General features: G+C 35.1%; 1 protein-coding gene across 2 annotated transcripts; it reads right to left on the bottom strand.

Annotated features, from left to right (window-relative positions):
* Positions 1-1,309: 1,309 nt before the first annotated feature.
* On the bottom strand, positions 1,310-27,431 carry LOC127881383 (ABC transporter F family member 4-like). Of its 2 annotated transcripts, XM_052429166.1 has the most exons (6): positions 27,265-27,431; positions 17,067-17,132; positions 9,976-10,131; positions 8,519-8,668; positions 7,188-7,305; positions 1,310-4,212 (listed from the first exon to the last, which is right to left on the bottom strand). In XM_052429166.1, exons 1-6 carry the CDS (start codon positions 27,307-27,309, stop codon positions 3,971-3,973), a joined length of 777 nt encoding a protein of 258 aa, XP_052285126.1. In that variant the 5' UTR covers positions 27,310-27,431; the 3' UTR covers positions 1,310-3,970. The 2 variants fall into 2 exon arrangements, with proteins under 2 accessions (XP_052285126.1, XP_052285127.1); XM_052429167.1 differs by lacking the exon at positions 8,519-8,668.

Here is a 27,431-nt window from a genome sequence, read left to right as displayed (position 1 = left end):
GGACATGTAGTCTATCTACAGTGGAACCCCTCTAAACCGGACACCCCCCGGAATCGAGAGGAAATTCCGGTTTAGAGAGGATTCCGGTTTAGAGGGGACATTGACTTTTTTTTTTACTTTCAGAAGGTCAATTACATAGCCTACTGTGGAAAAAACCACTTTCAGCATATGTTCATAGTTTATTTATATCAAACTTTCATTCATATTGCATCACATAAGAAAAACACGTAGCTTAATCTGTTGATTCGAAAGCAATATCAGTCACAAAATAGATCAAACAGTGCACCCTGGAAAACCAAAAAAATTTATACATGCATGCACGTGTTAGGTGAATTTAGTTCCTTTTCACACTGAAAAACATGTACGCCGACTGTTTTCGCACGATATCCCCGATCGTCGACTTTCCTACCCGATATTTCGCTGAGAGCATCTTGAGTGTAGGTTTTGGCAATATCTCCGACTCTTTAGTCAGTTTGATTTTGTCTTATAGAGACAATTCCATGCTCTATCACTTAGAAGCAGTTTCGGACATTTTTAGTCTTAGTTATCTTAATTACCAATTTGAAAGTCTAAATGAATATATAAATGCAACTGCTTAAAGTCCCTTGTGTTGTCACTATCGATTACGCATTTGAAACATTAGTAAATAGTTAATTGTATAACGACACAGAGCACTTACAAATTTTGAAAAGCATATGTTGATAGATCAAAGTGATATCATAAGGTACCTTAAACTTAATACATGTGAGAGTAATGGGAACCTGCTTGGTGGAGGGTAGTCAGAAGCTGCATCTCGAAGTTTGATATTTAAGTAAAAGTTCTCGTAATGCAACTGAATTGTTTAAGTATGGTCATCGAATGGTCAAAATTGAATTTGGTATCAAAAATTCAAGATAATGGCATAAAATATTCGTAACATTTCACTGTTAATATATTGATCCCCCGTATTGATCATTTGTATTTCAATTGACTAATAGGCCTGCTTTCTGCGGTCTATGAAAACAGTTTTGATGCAATACCGATCAAAATGTGATGTAAATATTGCTTTTGAACGCAAATATACATGATTTTAATGTATCCAACTACCGGTAATTGCCCCAGTCACATACATAATCTAGTACAATCCACAGCCTTATCCCCGAAGTATATGCACACAATTACATATAGCCCCTTTGATATTTTAAAGCAAACATGTATATTAAACAAGCATATCTTAAGCATTACAAATTTGAATATTTATAAATAATAACTCGTGCATATGCTGTGTTTTGTTTTCTTGTTACATGTATAACGTAAAACCAAAAACCAGTTGTCAACAAGTACATTTTATTTGTTACTTACATGAAAATGAATCATCTACATATGGCAATGTTGTACATAATGAAAATTAAAATTGTTGTACAAGACAGAACGTTTGTTTACACAGAATGTTGTATGATTAAAACGCAGAATAAAAAGGTTCACAAGAAAGAATAGAATTACCACAAATATAAGCGTTAAACTAGTATTTGAAAAAGAAAAATTATATTTAACAATTAAACTCCATGGTAACCATAATGCTGCTTTAAAACAATGACAATCATTATCAACTCGCTGTTTCTGTAGCCTAGTCACATTCATTACACACATTTGATTCACTTCATTACAACTGACATACTATTTATTTTGAAGAACATGATTGCTATGAAAATGACTAAATATTCATATTATTCTCAAAAAATGTACATGCTTACACATACATCTGTAAAATGACAAAAACATGCTGCCCGTTAAAATATGTACATCAAAATGTACATGTGAACAAAGAAGAAAAACATATACCTGTAAGACGCGTTATGATGAAAAACAAAATAGAACATTAATAATATGGAACACATTGAAGTTGAGTTTAAAAATAATGCCACCATCCATTCAAACATGATAAAAACACATTAGTAAACAAGCACATTTCATAGCGCTGTCATTTGTTTACTTTGCAATAATTCCATTAATATTGTGATGGTTTGATTATTTGATTGTAATATAGCTTATAACACATATCACTCCTTCTGTACAATCCAGAACATTCATTAAATTAAAAAGGTCTGACTGTTGGAATGTAATCTTTTTACAAGATTCAAATTTTATGTAATTATTTTGTGTATGTTATAGAATTAGTAATCAAAATTAATTATGCTGAACAATTTAGGTAAAATCATGGTACATTAAAATCAACCAACATGCTCCACCTTAAAAATACAGACAACACATTAGAAGACGCGTATTGAAACTGTACAACATTTCAGAACAAGCAGATACAATCAGAAAAATGCACTTGAGATGTTTTCAAAGCACATTTCAGTTATAAAATAACATAATTACCATAATCAGATATTTGAAACTTCAAAGTGATTGTTTGAAAGCTTTTTAAACTCATGATCTGAATTATATTGGTCAAGTTGTCAATATGCTTTCCAAATAGTCTAGGCTTGCAGATTCACTCTTGTAAGAATGTAAGAAACAGGCAACAATTGTATCAATTTGAATGCTAGTTCCTAATGACAAGTAAATCCACATTGCACTTTTTACAACGAGGCATGCAGAATCAAGTGGCAGCACCCACAAATATTCAATTAAAAAAACAAATCAGATACATTACAAATTAACACTCGTACCAGAAGCTTTATTCATAATATCTTTATTAACATCAGATAGATTCATACTTTGAATGGGATTCAAATAACCTAAAGAAGGTTGGTGCTAAAATGTTAGTACTGTGTGGTACTTAATAACCTTAATGGTAAATTACAACCTTCATTAGCAAATTTCACTTTGTACTTCTTAACGCTATAGCTTGGATCCCTAGAAAAATATATAGCCATCAAAGAGTTGTTTATTCTTAAGGAAGCATACAAAAGTAAATTATACATTTTTTTAACCAGCACCTTATAGTTCACTTAAAAATTGTGCTCTACAATACTCATAAAATATATATACCTGACGAGGTTTGTGAAATGAATGGCATTGAATTAAGTTGAATCCATCTGAATGTTTAAGATGCCAAATTACATTACAAAGATATTGTTCAAGTGCTAGAGATTTTATTATTTTGAAAGAGGTATGCACAGTGCTCGATATGTAAGAAAATAGTGCTAAAAAGCGTGATAAATATTTATAAATGCTAAAATCCCCAAAATATACATGCAAACTTTACTGTGTAAAATCAATTAACCGCTTGACAACGTTTCATGTGTCTATTTGATAAGTCATCTGTTTACAGAGTAAAAACATCTGCAATTTTGTAGTACACAACGATTACTTGGCAATGTGCAAGACAAGTCATTGTAAAAAATATCACTGTACAATTTTCACACAAAGTTAAATGTTTAAAAATGTATGTAATTAAAAAAAAAAGCCGCAATGTCCTTATACAGCCTGAACAAACAAGAAGCATGGTAGTAATACGGCTTTCAAACAATTAAAATTATGCTATTTATAGTTGCTCTCATTGATCATATCAAACCTAAATCCACAATTAATACACAGACAAAACAGCTACACTTTGACAAAAGTCCCAATCATGACTAACAAAAACGAATTTCAGTTATGTACATACACAAGTTTACTCAATATTACACCTGGTCAGGCCTGCTATGAACATTCAATAAGGCCAAAGAAAAAATCTTCTGTGCTCAAGGCAAATCACTAGTATTTAGGAAAATAACATCCAACCCTGAAATTATATTAACGACCAAATTTTAAATTGTGTGATTTTGTTTTAAGTGAGTTGATTGTGATAAACAAGCATGATCTGTTATGCATCAAATTATCTTGATTTCTGCTAAATAAATGGAAAAAAAATCCCGCCATTGTAACGATTGAAATGCAGTCAATGAACTTTAAATGGGAGCAATCTCTACAGAACGGAACTTTCTGGAGCCTGTCACCTCGGACACACATTATTTTCACTTTGGCCTAACAATAAGATTGTTTATTCTGCGTCTTCTTCGGCCTCTTCTTTTTTTTCTTCTTCTTCATCTTCTTCTTCTACTTTTTCCTCTTCCTCAGCTTTCTTTGACTTCTTTCCTCGCTTGAGGAATTCCTTCCCTTCTTTGGCTGTTTTCTGCATGGTTCCTGCTTTCTTCATCGCAGGCTTCGGGGGTTCTGGCTTGGGTTTTCCCGCTGAGCGTGTGCGGCGACCTTCATTGACATCAACATCTACAAAATGTTTTGCTGCAACAGACAGAATTCACACTTTGTAAAAGCAAATATCTCATTTTCAGATGAGTAAAAGCAGCAATTAAGATTACAATTCTTTGTATTTATTCAAACACACGCAAGTCTTCTTTGGAAAAATAAGTAAATTTCATGTCCAAGAAAAATAAATCATCAAAATTATTGCATGTTCTGAGACCTATGCATCTACAAAAGATTCTCTTGAAGAACTTTAATCGGAAGAAAAAGTCATGACAATATACGTAAAGATATACAATGAACACAAGGGCCATGATGGCCCTGAATTGCTCACAGGACTAACCAAATACAATCCCAACCCAGATTTCATCAAGATAAACATTCTGACCAAATTTCATAAAGATTAGATGAAAACTGTGACCTCTAATGACTACACAAGGTTTTTCTATTATTTGACCTAGTGACCTAGTTTTTGACCCCAGGTGACCTAAATACAATCCCCACTCGGATTTCATCAAGATAAACATTCTGATCAAATTTTTTAAAGATTGGATGAAAACTGTGACCTCTATTGTCTACGAAAGTTTTTTCTATTATATTACCTAGTGACCTTGTTTTTGACCCAAGATGACCCAAATACAATCCCAACCCAGATTTCATCAAGATAAACATTCTGACCAAATTTCATAAAGATTGGATGAAAACTGTGAATAGCTTTTATATTATTTGCCCGTGTGACCTAGTTTTTTACAAAGTGACCTTGTTTTTGACCCCAGATCATCAAAATACAATCCCGACCCAGATTTCATCAAGATAAACATTCGGACCGAATTTCATAAAGATTGGATGAAACTCTGACCTCTACTGTCTACACAAACAAATTGTTGACGATTTTTCTATTATATGACCTAGTGACCTAGATTTTTACCTCAGATGACCCAAATACAATCCCAACACAGATTTCATTAAGATAAACATTCTGACCAAATTTCATAAAGATTGGATGAAAACTGCGACCTCTATTGTCTACACAAGGTTTTTCTATTATTTGACCTAGTTTTTGACCTAGTGACCTAGTTTTCGACCCCAGATGACCCAAATACAATCCCAACCCAGATTTTATGAAGATAAACATTCTGACCAAATTTCATAAAGATCGGATGAAAACTGTGACCTCTACTGTCTACAAAAGGTTTTTCTATTGTTTGACCTTGTTTTTGACCTAGTGACCTAGTTTTTGACCCCAGATGACCCAAATACAATCCCAACCCAGATTTCATCAAGATAAACATTCAGACCTAATTTCAGAAAGATTGGATGAAAACTGTGACCTCTACTGTCTACACAAGGTTTTTCTATTATTTGACCTAGTTTTTGACCTAGTGACCTAGTTTTTGACCCCAGATGACCCTGAAACAATCCTAAACCAGATTTCATCAAGATAAACATTCTGACCAAATTTCATAAAGATTGGATGAAAATCTCGACCTCTATTGTCTACACAAGGTTTTTCTATTATTTGACCTATTATGTGAATTAGTTTTTGACCTAGTGACCTAGTTTTTGACCCCAGATGACCCAAATACAATCCCAACCCAGATTTCATCAAGATGAATATTCTGACCAAATTTCATAAAGATTGGATGAAAACTGTGACCTCTCCTATCTACACAAACAAATTGTTGACAGATGCACGCACACACGCCGGACATCACATGGTCACATAAGCTCACCATAATACTTTGTGACAGGTGAGCTAAAAAGAAGTGTCAGCTTTAATTGTTTCTAGAGTAACTTAAACTTGTCTTTAAACAGTAGACATAAAAGGAGATATTTTCCAAGTAGCAACAAGGAAACCACATGGCCCAAAGGTCTCTTTCATATTTCGTATTTTTAATACAAAAAGAGCTAGAGGGGGAAGGGAGGGGATAAGAAAAGATGGCGAAACTGTTGAGAAGATGATGTTAACCTTGCAACTGAAAGGATCCCGATTCAATCTCACCTAAGGGAGCATTCTCAGTTTCTCAAGACACTACGAACTGGTTCTTCTCAGAAAACATACACACAAGTTTTTACAAGCCAAAATCTTTCAATGTCAACTAGAGCTTTGTCACAGACGTGACGAATACCCCCAAATGCCGCATTGACACAGAATATTTTGCATGTTGTCTTCACAAAAAACAGCGGACACCATGCTCAATGTTTAAAACACACTAAGTGACCCAGTGACCTGGTTTTTGACCCTGCATTGCCCATGTTTGAACTTGACCTACACATCATTTAGATACAACTTCTGACCAAGTGTGGTGAAGATCGGATGAAAACTACTTGAAATAGAGAGCAGACACCATGCTGAACAAGTAAAACTTACTAAGTGACCCTGTGACCTAGTTTTTGACCAGGCATGACCCATATTCGAACTTGACCTAGACATCATCTAGATACAACTTCTGACCAAGTTTGGTGAAGATCAGATGAAAACTACTTTACTTAGAGGGCGGACACCATGCTCAATGTTTAAAACTCACTAAGTGACCCCCATGACCTGGTTTTTGACCTGCCATGACCCATGTTCGAACTTAGCCTAGACATCATCTAGTTACAACTTCTGACCAAGTTTGTTGAAGATCTGATGAAAACTACTTGAATTAGAGAGCGGACAACATGCTGAATGTTTAAAACGCACTAAGTGACCCCGTGACCCAGTTTTTGACCTGGCAAGGCCCATGTTCGAACTTGGCCTAGACATCATGTAGATACAACTTCTGACCAAGTAAGGTGAAGATTGGATCAAAACTACTTGAATAAAAGAGCGGACACGGACGGACCGACTGACAGACAAGCTCACTCTCCTATTTACCCCCTAAACTTCGTTTAGTGGGGGTATAATAAATAAAGGTATACATTCAAATATAATCAGCACCAGTGGCACACCTTTTTTAGATGTCTTCTGAATGGTGGCGTTCTATATAAGCCTTAAGCTTTCGATGTAATTCAAGCTAAATAAAGCATACCTTCTTCAAGTGTTTTTTGGATGGTGGCATTACGTTTGGGACCAGCAGGTTTGGCAGCTTTCTTGGTTTCCTGGCGTGTGTCCCCCAGTTTCTCGCCTTCTAGCAGGGCAGCTCCTTCCTGTAACAGGTAGTTGTTTAAATTTACCAATTGTTTGCTTGACTGAAGTTGTGCACTGTATTATACAGTTGTTCAGCAACATCAGTTTTTCCTTCTTTAGCAGAAGACAAATACAGGCCCTTTGACAATTAGGGAATTTTTAACAGAAATTGCACCAACAGAAGTTTTGGAGTGAGTCGGTCGAGCAACTCCAAATGAACAATTTATTAAGGCCAGCCTTATATTGATTCTAAATGAATGGAAAATAAGCCATGAACAATAGTTTTGGGGGATTTAAAATGTAAAAACTGAATAAGTGCATTATGGTTTCTATCTGTTGAGACAATAACTAGAATTTGAATTTTCTGGATCTGCAAAGTTCAAAGTATTTATCACCATTCTGGGAAGCAAGTAGGCCTATCTCTGACATTTTTATTTCCAAGTACAAGTATCTAGCTAAAATGTGGGTTTATAGGTTTATATGACATTTCATTAAGAAAGAACTTTTTTTTTAATTATGTTCAGTCATTTTTATTTGGATTTTGTTTTTTTTTGTTAAAGGGGCCTTTTCACAGATTTTGGAATGTTTTGAAGTTTGTCATTAAATGCTTTAAATTGATAAATGAAAACATTTGATCTAAAACGCTCCAGTAAACATTCAAGAATAAAATTTATAAAAAAAGGTAACCCGCAGTAGGACTTGAACCACTGACCCCTGGAGTAAAAAGTCTGCGCATGTTACAACTCGGCCATCCTTCCTTATACAATGTCAGATGAATTTTATACTTAATATAAGCGATCCTTGTAGTTTCACAAATATAATGACAACAACAGAACTCTCCAAATTATTCAATCGTTTCGCATTGCGACGCTTTATAATTTTCAAGTTTTTAAATCATCAAAAGATGCATATAAATGCTATTTAAGAGCATGGTAAATGTTCAGTATTAAGGTTTCCTCACAAATATCATAACTAAAACGAAAATTTGCAAATATTAAACAACTTTTTCAATTTTGTCAATTTAGGAAAACGTGAAAAGGCCCCTTAAAATAATTGGAAAAAATGCTACATTTTGGTTTGGGAAAGGGTAAAATATTATGACTGGTGGAATAGTAAAGAAGAAATTCGTCAAAGTATTGGAAAAAAGCTACAATATGCTTTGGGAAAAGTGAAAAATTTCTGACTGGGAAAACAGTGGAAGAAAGCGGGCATCTGACAGAAATGATTTGATACCTTGGCTGTAGCAGCCATTGTTGTATGTTTGGATAGTTTGGGTTTCTTTGGAGATGGCTTCTCAGCCTGGATATCCTCAAGTTTCTTCTGCTGACCCCTAGTGAGGGCGTCTGCATCGGGCGCATCCTTACCAAGGATAGTCTTAGCTTCCTGGATATTGGGATACAGGTTGCATTGTAAGGTCAAGTTTGAGCTTTCTTAATTTGACAGCCCCTTCCGAAATGATTGTATTCTACCTTTGTTAAGGCAATCCTACCCTATCAGTGGTGATCAATTAGTAAATGCAAAGGGAAGAGTGCAGTAACCTGCTGATGTCAGCTAATGAAAATATTAAAGATATTTGGGGGGGGGGCATGGAACATTTAGGTAGAAATGTAATATATGTTGTTGAATATTACACGTGGTCCTCTGAGAATGTACAAACATACATAAATTACAGTTATATTATTACAATGTGACCTAATAGAAAGAATCTTGACTAAACAACTTAAGTTGTTAACCCTATGCTTTTGTTAAGGATTGATGGGTTTTAAACTGTTCTTTATTTTTACTATAAATACCCATTTATTTCAGAACAAAAACATTTACATTTGTGCTTTAAAAATGCATGCGTTCCTAAGTCAATAAGAAGCTGTCACAGACAGTGCACCTTTCACCATGGGTGCATCGTTTATTATACCAAAAGCATACATAAAGAAGTTGAGATAAAAAAATTAAGAAACAATATCATTTTTAACCAAGAGCAACAACTAATTTAAAGTAACCCAATCATGCAACCTTGACAGTGTGGGCCACAGCACTTGCAGATAGTTAAAGCAAAATAAAAACAGTTTTGCAAAGAAGCATGTATATGTAATTTGAATAGAAGGGAAATCACTCATTTACTGTAGTGATAAGAAATATTCTGTTAATTTTTGATAAACATTTCAACCAAAATGTAAGAGGGTTTGTGGACAGAAGCATGCAAATGTGCACACGTTGACAATATCTTTCTATCTATCTATCTATCTATCTATCTATCTATCTATCTATCTATCTATCTATCTATCTATCTATCTATCTATCTATCTATCTATCTATCTATCTATCTATCTATCTATCTATCTCTGTATACTGCCAACCGCTCTTTCGAGTATCATAGGCAGAGGGACATTATTGAGTCCGTTTCCTGGGAAGAACCAGTACTAGGTGCCTATGGAGGAGATAATGACAACTCCTCGAGTGGGGAGCGAACCCATGAACTCCCGATCGCTAGGCGGACACCTCATCCACTACACCACCGGGATCTCAATATGGCGCCTGCTATTCTTGTTTTCCTATGCATTTTGGCTGTATAAAAAAATAATTGAACCGCTATACATGTGCTATCAATGTCCTATGATTGGATATTATGGCATACGAATTTAATGTTATGAAAATTTGTGAAAGCGACCATGCATGATAACAGCATCACTGACCTTGGCAGTATTAACCATGGTGGTGCTTTTTGAAATGCGGGGTTTCTTGGCGGGTGAGGCAGCTGCTTCCTCTGCTATCTCATCGAGTTTCTTTTGTTGGCCGCGAGTCGTGGCATCAGGGTCAATACTGGTTCCTTCAAGCAGACTCTGGCCCTCCTAAAATATATCCAGACAAAAAACTGCTTTGAAGTTTAACACAACTGTTCTTAAAAAAACATTAGCTTTATTGCTAATTCCCAATGGAAACAAAAGGGCCTGAAAGGCCCAAAGTCGCTCACCTGAGATAACAAGATATTATTAGGCCAAATCTTCTGACCACGTTTCATGAAGATCGGAAAATAAATGTGGCCTCTACAGTGTACATAAGGTTTTACTATAGCCATATAAGGAAAAATGCCCCGCCCCCCCCCCCCCTGGCAGCCATGTTTTTCAACCAACCGGCATCATTTTTGAACTCGTCCAGGATATTATCGGGATGAATCTCCTGACAAAATTTCATGAAGATCGGACAGTAAATGTGGCCTCTAGAGTGTTAACAAGATTTTACTATAGCCATATAAGGAAAAATGCCCCGCCCCCCCCCCCCCTGGCAGCCATGTTTTTCAACCAACCGGCATTATTTTTGAACTCGTCCAGGATATTATCGGGATGAATCTCCTGACAAAATTTCATGAAGATCGGACAGTAAATGTGGCCTCTAGAGTGTTAACAAGATTTTACTATAGCCATATAAGGAAAAATGCCCCGCCCCTTGAAAGCCATGTTTTTCAAGCAAACAGGTAATTATTTTCGAACTCATCCAAGATACTATTGAGACCAATCTTCTGACCAAATTTCATGAAGATTGGACAATAAATGTGGCCTCTAGAGTGTTAACAAGATTTACAATACAGGGATTTTTCAGCACTGTCTGCGCCTCCGGAAAACGGAAGCATTCCCAATGCAAACCAGGGGTGGCGAAATCTCAAAAAACTATACTAGTCTACGGACAACCATTTAGGAAATTTAACTTGTTTGTTGCTGAACTACACTTGTCCGTTAATGTTTATATAAATTATAAACACATTTATTGATTAATGTAAAACAATGTGGAATATACCAAAATGAGTATGATTTGCTAGTTTTGTTTATAGTTGTATTTCAATAGTACATTCATTATAGCAGTATATTATAAACAATATAAAGACTTTCTAAAACTTTTAATCTTGCAAAGCTAGTGTTATAACATGTGTTGAACATAAGTACATCGTAATCTTAACAAATTAAACTAGTCCAATATGTCGACCTCATCAGACTGAGGCTCTGCGCCGCTACTGGTAGCAATTTGATTATCATCAACTGGTAACCATTGAAAATCTGTGAGCCAAGTTTCTTGAAAAGTTCTGGTGCGTTTACTTAGATCATTTTTTTTATCATAATCTTTCTTAGTTTTTTTGGGAGGTGGACTGCTCAAAGCTTCGGGCTTTTGCTCCGTTGTTGAAGATTTAAAAAAACTAAATGTTCCATTTTTAACATTAAAGTGGTCTTAAATAACAAGGTAGACCGTGTTTTGATTATCTTACTTTGATACTTTTTATTTCTGTCTGATTGTAAAAATAAAGAAAGCAGTCTGTACACTGTCTAACAGTCGGGCCGAATGTTTAAAATGCGGCATGCTCCTGGTCTCTTATAGAATAAGGGAGATCAATGCGCAGTCGAGTGCCCGTATTTTAGCTTGATTGCTCCGCAAATAGCACTGACAATGTAATCGCATGTCAACATCGGTTTTGTAAAACTTAATTACGGCTTTAATACAGTGTATTTTTTTGTATACTTGGACCCGACTTTTAACAAACTTGTTGTCCACGGACAACTTAATTGAAACAAATCAGTTGCCCAGACAAGCAAATGTACGACTCTGGCAACTCGGACATTTGATTTCACCACCCCTGCAAACAAACCTGATCCCAAACCGAAATTATAACAAAAATTCCCAATTTCCAAAAAAAATAATATATATTTTTAGGAAGATGGGAAATAAATAAAAGCAGGGCTTGCGCTGTCGTTCGCCACTTGAGCCATTTGCGAAAATATTGAGAATTTGGCTCAAGAAAAATCCGATTTGCGAAAATGCTTAAATCTCGTAAAATTTCATTGAAAACAGCCGCCATTTTAACCCGAAACTGGTTTTCAATATTTTTCTCTTTGTTTCAATGAAAGTATTCGCAATTTGAACAGTGAATGAAAACCGGTCTTCACCTGTATCGAGACATAGCTTGACCTTATTATTATTGAAGTGCACATGGTAGCTGGCCAATCAAAACTGAGCTCGCTTACACATGAAATGACGTTGAATGAAACGTAAAAATGGGTGGAGCTTCGAATACACCGTTAATATTGTCGTCTGCAAACAAAATAGCGGCCGGACGCAAATGTCGTATTATAAGATTAAAAATGAAAATAAGCGTGACAATAAATTAATTTTTTCCAAGCTGACTATCGATCTAAATTAAAGAGTGATAATTAAATAATTAGTTCTATGTCGTTGATGTTACAACTTTCTGCCGATTTTCGATTGAAATGAAAAGATGATAATTAATTAATTTGATGGTTTTACTCACACAGTATGCAAACTAACAGCAGCGTATTGTAATCAAAGCAAAACGTGAAAAACACGCGCGGTTTAATTGCAATTAAAGTTTAATTAAAGGTTGTTTGTATCCCCATTGTCTACAGTTGATTGTGAACGAGGGTTCAGTAGGCAGAATGTAATCAAAACTGATCTAAGAAATTGTTTGACTGTAAAAAATTTGGAACATCTCATGAAAATCTCAATTGAAGGAACAGACTGCAAAGATGTTGACTTTAAAGTGATCTACAAACTGTGGGCTGATAAAAAACAGCGCAGAATAATAATGAAATAATAATGATACATGTCATGACTTTGTTCTCTGTATATAGCAGGATTTGTTTGCAATGCATTTTGTGAATGAAATGTATGCTTATATTTTACATGCCCATTCATCATGTTGTTAAAAAATGTGTTGTATGAAAATATCTCTATTACTATGAAAATTGTGATGTGATGTATATTATGATATGTGACATGTGCTTGTTGTCATCAAAAGAAATATGAACAATCTATAGTATACTGTATATATTGTTATTTGAAACAAACGAAAACTGGTTGGCAATAGGCCCAAAACGCACCACAGACAATCTAGGATCCAATTATTTATTTATTTTTGGGGGGGGTGGGGGGGGGGGGGGCCTCGGCCCCCCCCCCTTAGATCTGGGTGGCTCAAAGTTATTTTGGGCCAGCGCTAGCCCTGATTAAGAAGTCATTCTTTTATATGTAATGATATTTATTATATGAATACACATGTTTGTATGAATGTAATATTCACAGCTGAATGTCTCTGTTCTTTTTCTTATATATATTAATGATTTGTTCAACATTAGTTTCAGTCAGTTTAGCCGTCATGCACAGTATCAGTTTTCCAAGCCAATTTAGTCTAATTGGGATTTTTATAATCAATAACATGGCAAATTTAAGCATTTTTTTTCAATAAAATGGGCCAAATTGGAATGTTTTTATCAACAAATATTGACACAATATAGATACATCAGGCCTTTTCTTGGCCATTTTGGAAAAAAAATTAATTCATGAAGTCCACTGATTTGGGAAAATCTAATTTAATATAACTCTTTATAATAATAAAAAATCACATAAATTATAGTTATATACCTTGTTAGATGTTTATAAAATGAATTTGAAATATATATCTATCATGGGGCAGTTGTTTCTAAAAAAAAAACATTTTTTTTTTACTTTTGGAGGGGATTTTTTTTTTTTAATGGGGGAAAATATATACTATTTTTGGAGGGGCCGTACATCAGCCCCGAAATTACCATAAAAAAAACACTGAAAACACATTTATTTGTTAAACCTCTGACTTATTTAAGCATGATAAATTCACAATGTTTCCCAAAATGATCCGTTTCATCGAAGCAAAGTTTCCCAAAATGGACAATTTTGTCGATAAAAAATTCCCAATTTGGTCAGACTACTTTTCCCAAAATAGGCAGAAAACCCCCTGCAATAGCCATATATAGCCATATAAGGAAAAATGCCCCGCCCCTGGTGGTCATGTTTTTAAGCAACTAAAACCATTTTCGAACTCATCCAAGATATCACTTGGACAAATCTTCTGACCAAGTTTCATGATGATCGGAAAATAAATGTGACCTCTTCAGTGTTAACAAGGTTTTACTATAGCCATATAAGGAAAAATGCCCAGCCCCCGTGGTGGCCATGTTTTTCAACCAACTAGCATCATTTTTTGATCTCGTCCATGATATTATTGGGATAATGTTCTGCCCAAGTTTCATGAAGATCGGACTATAAATGTGGCCTCTAGAGTGTTAACAAGATTTTACTATAAATATATATAGCCTAATAAGGAAAAATGCCCCGCCCCTTGGCAGCCATGTTTTTCAAGCAAACGTAACCATTTTCGAACTCATCCAACATATCAATAAGACAAATCTTTTGACCATATTTCATTCACAGTGCTCACGCTGCTGCCAGACATTATCGCCAATGGCGATTATTTTATCCAACTGGCTATTATTTCTTAAAATTGTCTAGAAAAAATGGCGATTATTTTATCCTCCTACATCATAAAAAATAATTGCCTCTTCATGTTGTCCGGCGAATGCGAAACGCCTGCAAATTGGGCCATCAAGCAGGAAAAATCGATAAACGAGATTACCTGTGTACACACTCGACCCTGTGTATCAAAAAACAATTGCCTCTTAATGTTGTTCGGCGAATGCGAAACGCCTGCAAATCGGGCCATCAAGCAGGAAAATCGATAAACGAGATTACCTGTGTACACACTCGACCCTGTGTATTGTCATACACGAGTCAATAACTTTTGCGACATTGTGGCCTGGAGCGTTTTTCTCAATCAGTGTCCGACAGCAGTGATATATTTCGGAAAAAACGTTTTTAATCTCCCCGTGCTTTACCAATTATCGGTAACTGTTAGATCTTTGATAAATTTTCGCCAATTATTATTTAATCGTCATGAAATCGCCGCTTATATTGTCGGCTGGTTTAGTTTTTCACGCCGTTTTTTCTGCAATTAGATTACGTTGAACATTGCTTGATGAAATAATTATTTAATCACCATCAACTAATTATCCCCGTAATTACCGCTGTTGTCGTCTGCTTTAACATAATGATTTCAATTTTTAACCAAGTAACCTGGTTTTTCCAATTCAAAGGGACCCGGCATATTCCATGGCCAGCAAACATGTGTTTGGAATTACACTGAGGTGGTGTATTTTAACTCACGCGCTGTGACGTTAATTGATGGAATAAATCATTTACAATTGATATTGGCCTCTGCCTACAATATTGCGGCCGATGGCAAACGTCGTATAAAGAGATAAAGTACTCGAACGATATGCACATTTTAGATTATGCATATTAATATTTTATATTATGCATTTTTCATGTGCAAAACGCGTACAATTTTTCGGATTACCGTTTTCGGATTCTGTATTTTTTCATCGATTATGATTTATTTTCGAAGTTCATAATAGCAAAAATAGAATGACAAATACACATGCGGTGATACGGAAGGTGTGGTTGATAATATTTCGAGTTGTATTCACCAAAAATTGCAATTGGAAAAACTATAAAAAATAGTATAGCCCAGGGCTCTGGGTGGGTTGGGGCATCTGCCCTTAATTCTTATGTGTATGTAACTGGAGCTTAGATCTGGTTTGTTAAGTCACACCCACAACATTGAATGTATTCTTTATTGTAAAGCCATGATAATATTTTATAAGAAAATGACACACTGATATTATGCTTGTTTTTAAGTATATATTTATATTATAACTTAAAACCAATAGAAATACATTTCATAAAACATAGATAAAATGAGATTCATTGTTTTTCTTTTTTTTTTGCCTTCAGTACCGTTTTGCAGAAAAGTCCGCATATGTTTTGGCTATTATTTTTTTAAGGAAAAAAATTATGGCTATTATTTTCTGAAGGCCAGAGTGAGCACTGCATTCAGATTGGACAATAAATGTGGCCTCTAAGGAGTTAACAAGGCAAATGTTGACACCGCACAACACACGATGGACAAAAGACGATCACAAAAGCTCACCATGAGCACAATCCATGAGCACACTTTTTCCTAAATGGGAGCTAAAAATTCCCAGTGGAAGGTTTAAAAAGAAAAGAAAATCTCCATATTCTGTTCATTTCCCATCCATATCAGTTCAACCTTATTAAATAAAATAATGAAAACACTTGTATTTTCAATTTTAAGCATTTATTTAGCAAAACAACACTAATTTCCAAATTTAAGTGTAAACGCCACAAATTTTCCCAATCCAAACGGACCCAGCCCCATTCCAAAAATGGTGTAAAAACAGTGCTATGGCTACCCCTCTCAAATATGCAACTTGGATGTCCTCAGCTCTGAGAACATGTCAGAAAATATTTTCCGAAGACCAAATCAGGGCCCTCAATCTATTTAAATTTAAATCTGCCGCCGAAATTCCCCCACCTGAATAGTATACTTTCTTTCCCGTTTTGGGGAAAGGGGAACATTTGTACAAATGAAATAATGAGAGAGAAAGTAAAAAAATCCCCCAAAAAGGGAAACACCGCAAAAATTCCCCCTCCTAAGGGCTGCGGACCCATTCCCCCAAAGTAGTGTGAGGGCGCTGCAAATTTACTTATTCAAGCTAGTAAAACCTATTTTGAAGTGCCTAAAACACACAGCTCAAATTAAAAGATAAGTCATTAAGAGAAACTTATGAGTACAAAAACCCTCATTTTTTTACACAGATCTGGACAAATTGTTGTGATGTAGGTCAATGCTTGAATTAAGAAGTACGAAAAATAACAGTGGACACCCAGGACATAAATATGCAATACCCAAGAGTGATTCAATAAGCCTAACACTTGCAATTTAATCAAGCTTAAAAATGGTTCAAAACCAGAAATATATAATATTAAAAAGTAAAGATTGACCAACCATTTTACTTCAGTGCAACTCCAATCTCTGCACCCTTTCACTCACCTTGGCAGTGGCTGCCATGGTTCCCTCCTTCTTCACAGCTGGTTTCTCAGCAACAACGTCCCCTTCCTGCAGAATAAGAGCCTGTCCAATCAGCCAATAGGTTAAACAAGAAATATCTTTTTAAAAGATATACGGTGTATATTGTGGTTTTGGTTGATGAAATATAAAGAGTTGCATCAATGAGATAGCAAATGCCTTTTTCTGCGCAGTTCTTAGAAGTATCACATGCAAATATCGCATTCCGCCAGATTTCGTGGCTTATTTCGCATTATTAGATATCATTGACCATATATCTATACATATATATATATATATATAACAGAAATACACAAGAAGAATGAAAATTAAATGAAAATATACGAGTCAATGGCCACACAACAATCAACCGTACACAGGGGTTGAAGAATCCACTCCACCGCTCGCATATGCAAGACCGCTCGCATATGCGAGTGAAGTTGACGGTCGGACGAGTAAAATTTGTTAAATACTCAACCGACCGGGCAAGTGCTGTTTTTCAAGTTGAGAAATATAAATTCAATTCCAGAACTCTTTTCATGTCGATACAATTTGCGAACAATTTTTCGAACAAACAAAACATACGTTAAGTACACAAAGAAACTGCACTTTCGTTTTGACAATGAAAAATGACGTCACGTCCACAGTAAAATAATTCTCGAAATCAGCTGCGCTCTTTTCTTCGTTGTCAGTGCTCTTAGCTAATCGATTGAAAGTGAAACAAAACTGTTAAATATATTGGTCTTTCCGTGAATTTTAATGTAAATATCAATAAAACAGTAATACAGCACTGGTTAATTATAATACTTCTGATATTTAATTAAAAATAAACAGAAAAAAATAATTATTAATAAACAGAATAATTCTGATTTCGTGATCAGAAGCCTTAGGCAAAATTTACCATATTGTAACCGTTTGTCAATCATGCGTGTCTTTCAGTAAAAGTTCGTCTGAAATACTAAAATGGAAAAGGGTTCTTTTTAAAAATATCTGCAAGGTGGTGGCGACAGGGAACAGAAAGAATTAGAAAGGTCGTCAAAACGAGAAGCGGAAAGAATTGAGAACAGGAAAGAGGTGCAGAAAACGTAAGGAAAGCAAATATAATCCATCAGATAATGTAGATAATTTGATTGCAGTTAAGTGTCACTATGTTAAGTAGGTTTAGAAGGTTCTGGTTGATCATAACTATAAATATAGATATCTATTTTTTTAATGCAGGGCGAGTAGATTAAAGTGAAGGGCGAGTGGATTGTAAGGCTTACTCCCCCTGCAGGGCGAGTGGGTCTGGAACAATTCAGCAACCCCTAGTACATATTTGAAATATTAATGTGCGCGTTCTTAGAACAGACATGTTGAAGTGGGGTTTCGGACATAGTTCGGATTCTTTTGTAAATAGTATCTTGAATCATCTTGCTCATGCTTAACAAATTGGTCACTATGGCGGAATAATTCTTATTAAATTAATTAAAATCTTATCATGGAATTATTGAACATAATCTTTTATTGACATACCGTAATTATATCGCCGTCTGCAGTTAAGATATTTCCGGCCATGTTCACCGGGTTAATGCGATAGAATTTATGTAATGAGTCTTGAACTGACCCCAAACTGAACTTTATGCCTTGCGAGATGGAATGCTATGCATTGAAGTGGGGTAACAATTTCACTGCTGGAAAGAAGGATTGTTCAAAGCTTTATACTTTTACACGTTTTTACAGGTGTTTAGAAAACAATTAACATATTTTGATCAAAACTAAAATCAGGATAGGAAACATCAATATTTATATGATCTAAAATATACGTGATCACAGAATGCAATACGGTAATATGAGAAGTACAAACGCTATGGCGCTGACAATCTTCTAAATGTTAACTGTGTTGATTTAGTTAATTGCGTGTGAAACTGTTATATCCCTCACGCCTTTGTATAAGAGATAAAGTAAATTCATGCTGAACACGCATTTACTCGTTTATTTCATGAAATATCGTGTTGCTTGTAAGAAGAAGGTGTATGCACAAACTGTATTGATGTGAACAGTTGAGTGTAAAACTATTCTATCTATCATGCCTTTTCATAAGAGATAATGCTTATGTTCATGCTGAACACGCAGTAAAACAGTGTTAGAAAGACGCGGTCATGTTGCCAATGTTCTAGTGGTTTTCTCCAATCAGCCAATGGACTAAATGAAGTGTATTTATCTGTGTCTAGCTGCGTGCATTTTTATTAATGATGATTAAAGGTCAAAATGGAAATTATACAGCTACGCAGAAAAAATCAGAATGTTTGAATGTCTTATGAAATATGCAGTAGAATTGATTCTAACCAAAAAAATTGTTAGAGATTTTACACAAATATAAGAAATGACAGATGGGTCAATTGGATATGGGAAAACTCCGTCATGTAATTGGACTATCCATGCATCGATTTCTACATATGCTGACTATATTTCAATTTGGAGATCGAGATTAATTCAGTCCGAGGGAAAATGGCAACTTGCCCTTACTTACTTTTGTAACAATCACTTGATGCATATATTTACACTTAATTCTAACTTTTACTACTTTCTAATTTCATATTACAACACCTGGGAGAGATTGTCATAGAGATGTATGTGTGAGCCGAATCCACAATTTGGTAAGATAGGTGTTCATGTCAATATGAGGATGTAAATTGAAGTGTTATATGTTTTGTACAATGTATAATTGTCTAAGTTATTTTTATGTATGTATTGAATGATTGCTTAATTAATATAATTTCTTATTGTTAAATTGTGAATATGTATTGGCCACTAGTATCAGCCATTGATATTGCAATTTATTATAACATGTTAGTGTTTTTCCCAGGCCATTTTAGCGTGGCGAAAAGCCACGCCGCCCTCCCGGATCGCCACGCTGCCCTTTTCAAAGGCAAATTTCGCCACGCGCCCTTCTTTTCAAAGGCAAATTTCGCCACCCGCCCTAATCGATAACATCTTTATTGCCTTACGATCTAACTTGGTCCGCAAAATCAGCGTCCTTGATTGTCTGTGACGCTCCAACTGTGCTTGATTTACTCGAGAGGCGTCAACGTCTAATCGACTATATTATGCAGATTTAATCTATTACAGTGCTCGATTTATAGGTAGACTGCTCCAAAGCTGTGAATTAGTCATGCGTGAATAACCCCGTGTCAGTATCAATCGATAATGCCAGAGGCTGTTATAAAAAGCGCACTTTTCGGTCAGCAATGTGTACTCCTCCACGATATCGTTACTTCGAAGACTTTTGATGAAAAACTCGATTTTATTCTCGTGGCAATTGTGCATTACATGCATTATTCAGTTAAATCAAAACATATATTTTTACGCATAATAACATTTAAAAACACAAACAAATTTATTCTTTATCGCTTTCGTCATTAAGATAACTAGATCTAATTATTGAAAAATTACCGAGACGTATACTAATTTAACAAAATGCGAATCGCGTATACGATTTAACGTTGCTGTGCGCACCTGTCGCTTACATCATTTGACATTTGAACAACATGGCGGACTATATAGAATTAAATTGCGACTCGGCAAAAATGGCAAATAACGTCGTAAACGATCGAATTAACGATGGAGATTATACATTAAGAAGGAATTAATGAAATGTCTGTGATAATCAACGATGCATAAAAATGTTTTAGATAGCAACAACATTATTTATTTATTTGTAATCTACTTGGTGGATGTATGTCACGGAAACTAGTGTCTGCATATTGTTAGCGATCAATTTACTCGCAATGTTATTTTAAACATCTGGCAAGATTATTGTTAGAAAATGGGATAAGATAAACATGGTTTAATTTATATGTTATCGGATCTGTGTATAATCAGATTCATATGCATATATTGCTTTATTATGTTTGTCGTTCTGTACAGTTTATTGAAACAGCATGGAACTAAAATGTACATTGCAAGGTAAATATATTAATATAAATCATAGTAAGTTAAATACATCAATTACCATTAAATGTGCTTGTTTATATGTTATTTTTTCCACAACTACTTCAGATGCGATTACATGTTGCCCTGTAATTAGGTATTCAGGGAACGTTTTTGCCCTTTTTGGCCTAAACTGCGCGCTAAAATGCCCTTTTTGAAAGTAATGCGCCATGCCCCTTCAGGGTTTTTTTTGGCCCGATTTTAAAGCCGAAATTCGGCTATGTTCCCAATCCCAAAAAGTATACTTTTTTCCCAAAATGTGGCAAAAAATTCCCAATTTCAAAAAAAAAAAAAAATAATAATAATTTTTTTTTTTTACAAAATAGTCTTATGTGTATTGTATCTCAATTTTAATTCAATTACATCTAACAAAGTTTTATATGATTTTTTTTCTTTTAATTTGAATGATTGTAAAGAGTTAAATCAAATTTAGTATTTCCCTAATTAGTGGACTTTTCGTGTGGAAAAAAAGGCTAATGAATTTATTTTCCCAATTTCATGAAAATGCCGATAAAATTCCCAATTCCAAAGCCATGGGCTATCTTCCCAAAAAGTGGAAAAAAAACCCTGCCCTTTGCCCTCCTGGGAAAAACACTACATGTCTAATGTATTCTTCTTGAAAGAGTTATATTGCTCTACTATTCTGTTATATAAGTGTTAAGTGTTACATGTATTCCTTCAGGGCTTCCGCTGTCGTTCGCCAAATTCGCCGTTGGCGAAAGTTTCGCAATTTCGGCGAATAAAATTCTCGGTTGGCGAAAATGCTCGGCGAAACGTTTTTAAAATTCGGCGAATGAAATTCTCGGTTGGCGAAAATGCTCTGCGAAACGTTTTTTGCCTGTCAAGTACCATCCCAGATAGTAAACTCTTTAACCGTCAACTGTGCGTCAATACATCATCGTGTTATTAACCAGAAAATTTGATACGCAGTCTGCTGCAACACCGGTCAGAACCGGTCATCGAAACAAAGCAAACTTGCTGGTGCATTGTGTACTGGCAGTGACGTCACCATCTATGTATAGAACGCTTGCTGGTGTGAAAACAAAAGGTGTTATCGTACATCTTATCGGCTAAGATAAACAATAAACACTGATTAAAGACTGCTACCGATTCCAATCAATTTGAGTAATAGCAGTTAGCGAATTATCAACTAAGTCACACAATGAGCGCAAGTAAAGAAATTGATAATTGATTTTGATTTCAAGTAGTTTGTTAATTGTTTGCAATGTTTGTTAAAGATCATAGTCTTAATGTGTTGCAATTGTGAATGACGACAGGTTTATGGGAATATAAGCCTAAACATTGTCAGAATTGCGTTTTCCACTATGGCAACCTTAGGCAATAAGCGTCCTTTGGACGCTGACGAATGTATTGAATCGGTCTAAAAAAAATCAAATCTGACAATAGATCGTTCAAAGATATTTGGCTTTCGGAATTCATGTGGTTAGATTATAACGCAAAATCAAAAACGATGTTTTGCAAAATATGCATACAGTTTCAAAAATCTAATTCATTCACACCTGGGTGTAGTATGTTGAAAAAAGACAACATTTCAAAACACGAAAAATCAAAAGGTAATAAAAAAGAATGACAATCATTAATATTAAAATGTATATACATGAATATTGTTTATATTATTAATAATATATTAAAAATACCAATAATAATTTATGTTCATAATAAATATATATTGACACTTTTCAAAATGAGCTTTTTGTTTTGAAATTAAGCATATTTGATTTTGTTTATTTCAGATCGCAAAGAGGCCTCACAAGCGTCTATAGTCTGAAAACATCTATGACAAATGCGCAGGCTGCAGCAATATCCAAAAGTGAAGCGGCTGTGTGTCGGCTATGACTAATGTGTACTTTGCTGCACAACTGTGTTTTTTTTGTTATGCACACATGATGATTATAGTAATAAACATATTAAAGCTTCTTTGTTTAGTTTCTTCTTTAACACTACTGTAGCCTAGATACAACAGGCGGTTCCGAATGCTTTGCTAATACTTTGGCTACAGTTTCTAAAATTTGGCTACAAAAAAATCCAGTTGGCTAAAATGTTGGCTACAGAAATTTTTGGGCCAGGGGAAGCCCTGTTCCTTGTATCGAACTCAACATCTACATTGGATGTCTTCATTGAATATTATTACAGTCATCTGTATATATAAGAACATTAATGAACTCAATATTTTAAGTGTTCGCTGTCTTGCGTTTGAACCACAAAATATAACCCAAGAAGTAACTTCGTGCAACTAACTGGATTTCTTATAAAGAGTATAAAATAGAGGACATACAGTACTAGCACAGATGGCCAAGTGGTATAAGTGATTGTCTTTTACTGAAAGGGCCAGTGGTTCTCAAGCCACGGTTTGGAGATCTTTTTTTCTTTTTCAGCGATTTTCCTCCTTCTTTATAAAGTACCGGTAAACGGTACTTTCCCAATCGAACGAAAATTCCCAAATTCCCAAAACGGTACTTTCCCAATCGAGCGAAAATTCCCAAATTCCCAATCGGCATCTGGAAAAATCCCAATCAGCGTCCGAATTTTTTCTCAAAACGATAGAAAGTTTCGTAAAAAAACCAACTTTCGGCGAGGGAACAAAGAAAATCGTATAGTTGTGTGTAACCACGCGCTCGATTAATTTCGGGTTTTATTATTCAGCGCATTCAATCAATAGAGTTGTTACTGTTTCCGGTTCTTTTGCCAGGCAGCCAGCGTACTGTTTTACGTCGGTTTGTAACCTTATCGTAGTTTGAAATGAGTCATAATAGCAAATATTATGCCAAAAAACCAATCGGAACCATCAATCACAGGACACATTGACAGCAATAATGATGCTGTGCAGGGAGGGATGCAAGCAACTGAGTGATGATTAAACATCAAAGATTGTTGAAATTTCACAAAAATGAAAGAGAGAGACATTGCTTTAAAAGAGATTAAAACAACTAGTAATTGATTTGGTGTGTTCTTTATAATATTTTGTTATTTATATAAACTTTATAACTTAATGGTCATTAAGGCATGCCTGCAAATGATTATTTAAATGGGTATGTTCAATTAAGTATGAACTGTATGATGTATTCAATAAGACCCAAACTTCACGACGCGATTTTCCCAATTTCAGGATTTCACGACTCGATTTTTCCCAATTTTGAGGTTTTCACGACTCAATTTTTCCCAATCGGACCGGTACGGGTACTTTTCCCAATTGGACAAGGAAAATCGCTGTTTTTATACGCCCGTATAAAATACGGGACGTATTATGTGAAACCCCTTGGCGGGCGGGCGGCGGGCGGAAGGCATCACTTTGTCCGGACTCTAATTCAAATTGTATTCATCCGATCTTCACCAAACTTGGTCAGCAGTTGCATCTAGTTGATATCTAGGCCAAGTTCGAATATGGGTCATGCCGGGTCAAAAACTAGGTCATAGGGTCAATAAGTGCATTTTCAAAGGGGCCACTTTGTCCGGACTCTATTTCAAATTGTATTCATCCGATCTTCACCAAACTTGGTCAGCAGTTGCATCTAGTTGATATATAGGCCAAGTTCGAATATGGGTCATGCCGGGTCAAAAACTAGGTCATAGGGTCAATTAGTGCATTTTCAACGGCGCCACTTTGTCCGGACTCTAATTCAAATTGTATTCATCCGATCTTCACCAAACTTGGTCAGTAGTTGCATCTAGTTGATATCTAGGCCAAGTTCGAATATGGGTCATGCCGGGTCAAAAACTAGGTCATAGGGTCAATAAGTGCATTTTCAAAGGGGCCACTTTGTCCGGACTCTATTTCAAATTGTATTCATCCGATCTTCACCAAACTTGGTCAGCAGTTGCATCTAGTTGATATATAGGCCAAGTTCGAATATGGGTCATGCCGGGTCAAAAACTAGGTCATAGGGTCAAGTGTACACTTATTGATATCAATGCATATATATGAATATATCAGTTATATAAGTTGTTGTTGTTTTTTTTGCGTATTTCCAAAACAAATACATCAATCATCAGTATCTCCAATGGCACACGAATCGGGCGTATATTGCTCCGTCATGCGGCGCTCTTGTTTTTTCTTGTTTTAAGTTGGAGCTTTATTTATTTATCCGTTATTCACATTTACCAATTTAAAGAAGTTCAAAACATGCCAAAATCTATGAACAAGTCCTTTTACATCATTAAATCGTTTTACTTTTATATACATGAATCAAACCATGCAATAAACAAGGTCACACAGTAATTAAGTAACTACAAATAATTAAGGTTTTTAGAAGTAAAGTAGAATAGCAGAAAAGTAAATACTTATACAATTACACTTCAACACCGTTATTTCGAAGACTTCGGGACCGTTAAAAAAACTTCGGATTAATGATAATTCGAAATAAACATTTGACAGACTTCTTTGATTCCTTAAAAATAAAACGTTGTGGAATTCCTATGGTTCGCTTACTTACACGCTTACTTAAAAACTTTATCTAGTCAGATAGCAATAGATTTCCACTCGTAACAAACGGGGGAATAAAACAATTCTTTTTCTTGTCTTTATTTTTCTCTAATTACAGATCATATAAAATAAAACGAATAGCACAAATTATTAGACATACATACATATGAATACATTTTCGGAAATGAATTAACCTTTTTTTAATAATACGCGATGTCTCTCTGAACACCGGCATTCGCGCAGACAACAAAGGTGTAATTATCAGCTTTTGACGCGCCACTACAAAGGTGTGAAATTACTCTCAGTATTTTGCAGTTTTGACTTCGGATTAAAGATTGATAATAAGTGCAAATTATAGTGTTGGGACCAACAGAATCACTTGGAATTAACGATTTCTTCGGTTTAACGAAGTTCGGGTTAACAATGAAATTTTACATTAAAGGGATCTTTTCACGCTTTGGTAAATTGACAAAATTGAAAAAAGTTGTTTCAGATTCGTAATTTTTCGTTTTAGTTATGATATTTGTGAGGAAACAGTAATACTGAACATTAACCATGCTCTAATATAGCCATTATATGCATCTTTTGACGATTTTAAAACCTAAAAATTATAAAGCGTTGCAACGCGAAACGATCGAATAATTTGGAGAGTTCTGTTTTTGTCCTTAAATTTTGTGAAACTACGAAGATTGCTTATATAAGATATAAAATACGTCAAAAATGTGTACTCGGCGGAATAGCTCAGTAGGCTAAAGCGTTTTTACTTCAGGACTCTGGCAGGACTCCAGGGGTCACTGGTTTGAAACCTGCTCCGGGCAATGTTCTTTTCCTTTTTTTAATTTTTTTCTTGATTTTTTACTGGAGCTTTTATGATCCAATGTTTACATTTATCAATATAAAGCATTTAATGAATAAGTTAAAAAAAATGCCAAAATCTGTGAAAAGGCCCCTTTAAACAAACAAGAATCAAAATCGTGACCTTTTATATACTTCGAAATAACAATGACTTCGGATTATCGGTGTTCGAAATAACGGTGTGTTTGCATTTCCACAACATGTGAAGCACATTTTAATATTTTTACCTACATCTGTTCAAGGTAAATCTTAAACTCACTTTTATTTTTTAAATGCTATTTAATAGAATTTTCTAAATAAAGATAAATCATTAGTTTTAACGAGAAATACAACATAACTTCCGAGATATGGGGTTGGTTGAATCTGCAGGAATAGATGAAACCATAGGAGAGAAGGATAGTTAGAAGCCTTTGTGCTTAACATATCCTAAAGTGAAGGGGCATGGTATTGAATATTGTGTAATTCTTTTATTTTAGTTAATTACATACTTAATACTTCAAACAGAGTGTTCAAACTTCATTTGACAACTTGGTCAATAAACAAAACTGACTTTTGAACTTTTATGTATCAGACAATTGTAATGTGCTTTGATCTCATTCATCTTATTACATATGAGGCAGCCATATTGAAAGCATTATTACACACACAATGTGCAATTTAAACTGGATTTCACCTCACAGACGGATAAGCTTTACGTCAATTGATATGATAATAACGATAATCAATATTTGAACATCATTTGAAAAGACAAACGATTGAAAATTCTATGACATAATGGTTATATTATAGCGGTAATTTGTCCTCTAGGTCATCATATTTGCAAAAACACACCATTACGCTGCAAGACAAAAAACGGAAAGTTTCGTTTCAAATTTCTCGTTGAAAAAGCGGCGATTTCATACCAGTCTTTGCATTTACCTGTGTTGGTCCATCATGAGCGATTTCGGGTTTCGGACTTGCCATTTTGAGCTTTACTTTCAGTGTTAACAGCGCGCAAACAAGCACAACAAAATGTCAGTTTTTCACGAGGTCCGCCGGAGCCAAAGGAGGAAGGCGTGGTCACGTGACCAGCAACGGAGCTGGCG

Source organism: Dreissena polymorpha, chromosome 5 (genome assembly GCF_020536995.1).
Source record: "Dreissena polymorpha isolate Duluth1 chromosome 5, UMN_Dpol_1.0, whole genome shotgun sequence".
NCBI classification, from domain to species: domain Eukaryota; kingdom Metazoa; phylum Mollusca; class Bivalvia; order Myida; family Dreissenidae; genus Dreissena; species Dreissena polymorpha.
The sequence above is the reverse complement of the archived record's forward strand: the minus strand, read 5'-3'. Positions and strand labels throughout refer to the sequence as shown.